This window comes from Globicephala melas, chromosome X (assembly GCF_963455315.2).
Source record: "Globicephala melas chromosome X, mGloMel1.2, whole genome shotgun sequence".
In the NCBI taxonomy this organism is placed as follows: domain Eukaryota; kingdom Metazoa; phylum Chordata; class Mammalia; order Artiodactyla; family Delphinidae; genus Globicephala; species Globicephala melas.
The window spans coordinates 21,522,455-21,528,024 of NC_083335.1; the positions used below are offsets into that span (position 1 = coordinate 21,522,455).

At 46.2% G+C, this 5,570-nt stretch overlaps 1 protein-coding gene across 1 annotated transcript; it reads left to right on the plus strand.

The window, feature by feature from the left end:
- The first annotated feature begins 379 nt into the window (after positions 1-379).
- On the plus strand, positions 380-1,729 carry LOC115846278 (DDB1- and CUL4-associated factor 12-like protein 2). The gene has a single exon (XM_030844874.2). It carries the CDS (start codon positions 380-382, stop codon positions 1,727-1,729), a length of 1,350 nt encoding a protein of 449 aa, XP_030700734.1.
- Positions 1,730-5,570: the final 3,841 nt, after the last annotated feature.

Sequence of the window (5,570 nt, forward strand, 5' to 3'; positions counted from 1 at the left end):
AGCGAGGCCCCCAGCACATCCCAGGCCCAACAAATCCATCCACGCAGCCGGCGTGTCCTCCCTCCCACCAGCTCCCCGCCCGCTCCCCCCCGCCGCCTCCGAACCCTCACCTTCGACCCCCGCGTCGTCCTCGTCCCACACCGACTTCGCTCCCGCCGCGCCAGCGGTGGCGCTTCCCGCCCTCGCTTCGATTCGCGCCGCCACCTAGCCGCCGCGCGCCGCCTGCGCTCCGCTCCCCCCGGCCACCTCTCCTCGCCCGGCCCGGCCGCCCTCGCCTTCGTCGCCGCCGCGCCCCGGATTCTGTTGGCTCCGCGCCGCGCGGCCGCCCCGGTCCCCCGCCGCCGCCGCCGCCGCCGCCGCCACTCGCCCGCCGTCCACCATGGCGAGGCAAACAGGTAGCAGGAAGCGGAAAGCGCCGGCGCTCGCGGCGGGTGGGGACGGGCCGCTGCCTCCCAAGAAGCCCAAGCGGCCGGCGGCGCTGCGCTCGCTGCTGCACTACCTGAAGGGCCGCGAGGTGGGGGCGCGGGGCCGCGCCGGGCTCCCGGGCTTCGAGGGCAAGCTGCGCGGCTACGCGGTGCGGAAGCTGCCCGAGCTGCTGAGGGAGCGCGAGCTGGCGCTGGGCACCCTCAACAAGGTGTTCGCGTCGCAGTGGCTGAACGCCAGGCAGGTGGTGTGCGGCACCAAGTGCAACACGCTCTTCGTGGTGGACGTGCAGTCGGGCCACATCACGCGCATCCCCCTGATGCGGGACCGCGGGCCCGCGTCGGCCCGCGCCCAGCCGAGCTGCGGCATCCACGCCATCCAGCTGAATCCCTCCAAGACGCTTCTGGCCACCGGGGGCGAGAACCCCAACAGCCTGGCCGTCTACCAGCTGCCCACGCTGGACCCCGTGTGCCTGGGCGACCGCCACGGCCACAAGGACTGGATCTTCGCCATCGCCTGGATGAGCGACACGGTGGCCGTGAGTGGCTCCCGCGACGGCACCGTGGCGCTCTGGAAGATGGACCCCGACATGTTCCACGGCAGCATCGCCTGGCACAACGACGCGGGCCTCCCCCTGTACGCCCACATCCGTCCCAGGGACGTGGAGACCATCCCCAGGGCCAGCACCAACCCCAGTAACCGCAAGGTGCGGGCCCTGGCCTTCAGCGGCAAGAACCAGGAGCTGGGAGCCGTGTCCCTGGACGGCTACTTCCACCTGTGGAAAGCCCAGAGCAACCTGTCCAGGCTGCTGTCCATCAGGCTGCCCTACTGCCGAGAGAACGTGTGCCTGACCTACTGCGACGAGTTGTCCCTGTACGCGGTGGGCTCCCAGTCCCACGTCTCCTTCCTGGATCCGCGGCAGCGCCAGCAGAACATCCGGCCCCTGTGCTCCCGAGAGGGCGGCACGGGTGTGCGCTCCCTGAGCTTCTACCAGCACATCGTCACCGTGGGCACGGGCCACGGCTGCCTGCTCTTCTATGACATCCGCGCGCAGACGTTCCTGGAGGAGAGGGCCTCGGCCAGCCCGCACTTCTCTCCGGGGCCCGCAGGGAGGAAGCTCAAGCTCACCTGTGGCAGAGGCTGGCTCAACCACGATGACCTGTGGGTGAACTACTTCGGTGGCATCGGCGAGCTCCCCAACGCGCTCTACACGCACTGCTACAACTGGCCCGAGATGAAGCTCTTCGTCGCTGGGGGGCCTCTCCCTTCCGGCCTCCACGGGAACTATGCCGGCCTCTGGAGCTAAGGATGGCCTCCGTGTCCTCAAAGTGCCCAGATACACCTTCCGGTCCCCTCTCGATTTCCTCCTTCACTCTGTGTTTGTGCTTTTACTCTGTGTGGCTTTTATCTTCCAGGTGGAAAGGGCCCAACTTACCTCTGCTCAGTGTGTTAGGCAAAGAGAGAGAAAGAAAGAGGGCGGGCTAGAGAGTGAGGTGTCCTTCAGGCAGTCAAAACTTTGCTTTAATAATTTTCTACACCTGTCCAACACTATTGTTTTGAATTATACAAAAATTTTTGACATTCTTAGATCTGTTCACTCTGAGTCATTTACATATTCTCTCTTGAAGGCCAGGCAGTCATGGTTTTACAATTATGTATATTTTCTTTTTCTTTTATTATTTTTTTGTTACTAGTATCACGATGATGCTGTTTTGGTTATTTTTCAGTGCAGATAGATGGTATATTAAGAACACTCTTAAAAACAGTTTGCACATCTGTTCTGGAAAGCTAGCTGTCGTTTTATAGCATTGTTCCAGTGGGAGGATGCATTCCAAGTTCTAGATTAGCGGCTTTTGGAAGCATTCCATTTGTAAATTGTAGTCTTCATGTTTGTAGTTTGTAAGTTGTTGGTGCTAAACAGGCTTTTTAAAAACTTCATTCACTTTGAAAAAAAAGTTGTTATACAATCTTGTTTTTTGTACCAGAATCTCATTTGGTCAGAACACTTTAGGAACGCAGGGGCTCTGCTGATTGAATGTTTAGAGTTAATCTGAAAACCAAATCAATCTTTTTCTCCTTAAACCCTTATTTAAGTTTTCTCATTCCAAAACCCATAAGTGAATATGTATTTTTTCACTTCTTGCCTTAGTACTATTAAGACTTGTGAGTATATTTGAATGTTTGTTAAGGAACTTGCACAGAGTTTCAGTGCCATCATTCAAAACAGGGATTCCAAGTGTGAAAATGTAGAACGTATTGCAGGCTGGGCAGAATGTATACTGATGCAGGGTATAGACTGGATATTTTTGCTGTTGCTGTTTTCAATACCAAATATTATATTTGAACATACTTAAATTTTCTAATTCTGCTTAACCGTTAAAGTCACAGGAAAAAACTGCAAAAAAGGAAAATGAGCCCGTCCCAACTCCTTCTGATAAGATTCTTAATTTGTAAAGTCCAATTTATTAAGATTTAATTTTGTCAATTTCAAAGATTCTTACCTAAAGTAGAATAAATATATTGTTAAAAAATAGTAGTGATGTTATGACCCTCAATATAATAATATACGATTATCAAGGACACAGGAAGTTTATTTCAAGAAGATGGGGTGGAAAATAAAAGTAAATGGGATTAGGTTGAAGAAAAGTATCGATACTTTGGAGCATAGACAAATACAAAGCATGGATTGTTAGGAAAACAGGTTGTACTTCTCCATATGTGAGAATATTGGAAGTGAGAGGGGAGACTGGCCCTTCCTCACAACTGGCCAGGTTGTACTGACCTTGTATTAGTATTGTGGCATGTCTGTTTTTCCTTAAATGTTTTGGCACTCAGATGCTGGCTTGGTGTCCACTACATGCTGTTCAATTGCAAATCTGAACCAACTGAGTAATATACTGAGTGGTACTAAAAGGGAGTTAAGAAATACAGGAAAAAAAAGCAGTTTTTGTTTACAGAGATTGTTTTAACAGGTTTATATAGTTGTTGTTATATAGCAGTAAAATGTATTTGTGTGCATGTATGTGTCTCCAAGTCAGTTATAAGTGTCTTAAGAGCAGAGAATGTAAGTGTCATCTTTATATTCTCACATTTCTCCACTAATGCCTAGCAAATCATAGGCAATCAGTAAATATTTACTGAATGAATGTATTTGCCTCTGGAGACCTAAAGTTCAAGGCTATGAAAAAATAAGTAAATGCATAAATAAGAGTAAAAATTTTACTCTTAAATAGTATAGAATATTGTTGTTTTCCTGCCTTTTTACCATAAAATTTGCCCTAATTCATTTCTAGGTCAGGCCATGGTGCTTATCCATTCATAAACTTTCCATATGTGATACCAGAAGATAAAGGAAAATGTATACATTTTAGATGGCACTGGAATTTAGTATTTCCACCTGCAAATACTTAAGTTTGAAGATTCCTTTAAACTATTTTGTTTTTTACAAAATTAGTTTTGAAAGATCTTTTTTGTAGGCAGTTTCTCTTTCTACTTTGTGTGTGTGTGTGTGTGTGTGTGTGTGTGTGTGTGTATTTGCTGAAAACTTTTTCAAACATTACCCAAGAACTTCACCAAAGTATTCACTGCCTGTCTTCTTGTAGGTTATAGGGTATTTTTATGGTACTTTGTCATCGTTTTGGGACATTGGGAGAACATTTTCAGAGGAAGTGACGCTTTCTACGTGACGTATTATCAAGAAATAGAAGGAACATCTCTACCCTGATTTGTTCTCTGGCTTAGCCCTTAACTTCATCACTCACTCACTGTTAACTTTCTCAATTTAGGGTGTATCTCCTTGATGCCAAATCACATGGCTAGCCTTTTAAAAAACTGGATAGCCTAAGTCTGTACGTATTTATATTAGTAAAGTTTAATTATTTTGAAATATTTTCTAGTTCTGGGTCAAAGTGATCTACAGAAGTACAATTAATTGTGTAACCTGTGAGTGTGAAATAATTGAAAATGTAATTGAAAAAGTAACCATGCCAGCATTTCAATGAACCCATGCATATAGTTCACTTAAAATAAACAATGGAATACATGTCTCTAAGTACAAATAACCTATCACTGTTCCCTGAAAAACGTTAGTTACTTATAACAATGCATAAAAAAAGATTAATTCCATTTATCCCTAACTACATATTCATATATTCCTCCCCAAGTTTGTCCCCCCTTTACTATATGGATGAGATAATTTCTAAATTTTCTTTAAAGGGGGGAGAAAGAATTTACTAATCAAGGATATCCACTGAAATAAATTGAGATGACTACTCTGGAAAAAATTTATCTGTTAAATATACTCTAGCATTAATGATAAACAGTGTTGAATTCTCCAGAGGTTGATTTTTATCCGACTGTACTCCGTGTTGAACAAGTTGTCAAAATTTTTCCATTAATTGCTAATTTAGAGTGATTTTAGAAAGCAATTCACAAAGCCCTCCCGAATGTTTTACTGACAGCTGCCTAATCTCTGCAAGCCTTGGGTAACCCAGCTACATTAAACATGTCACCATATGAGCTGCTCAGGGATGCAGTTCAGTGAGAACGACATGTACTAAAGTCAAAGAAAGGCTTCATAGGCCATAGGTGTTTGCTTTAAGGGGTGTTATTTTAAGAGCTGCTGAAAGGGCTGCCTAAAAGTATTTCCCACTACTGGACTGCTGCAAACCCAGGAACATCTATCATTGGAGTGTGGTATCACTGAAAGGGCAGTGTGGCTACAGGATGTTGCCATGACCCTCAAGTCTCAGCTCAGACCTACTGAAACAGAATTTCCTTGTAAAAACACCATTTTATTTGAGTGTTTTTAAATTAATCCATTCAGACACAAAAATGAGACAGCAACAATGAAACAGTACATCTGCCATAAAGGTTTATGATGTAGCAAAGGCAAAAGATACCTAATTCATTAATTATAAAAATTCACTAATGACAAGAAAAAGTAAATATTGTATTAAGGGTATATAGTATGTACAACGAGAATATGGAGAGAGTAACAATTAATTCTGCTAGAAAGGTCATGGAGAGCTCCCAGAAGAGTCAATACTTGAGCTGGGTCTGGCAAGTAAAATAAGAGTGGGCAGAGTTAATATTGGTTTGAAAGTACATTGTGAGTGCCTGGCATGTATGAGCACGGACATGCATAC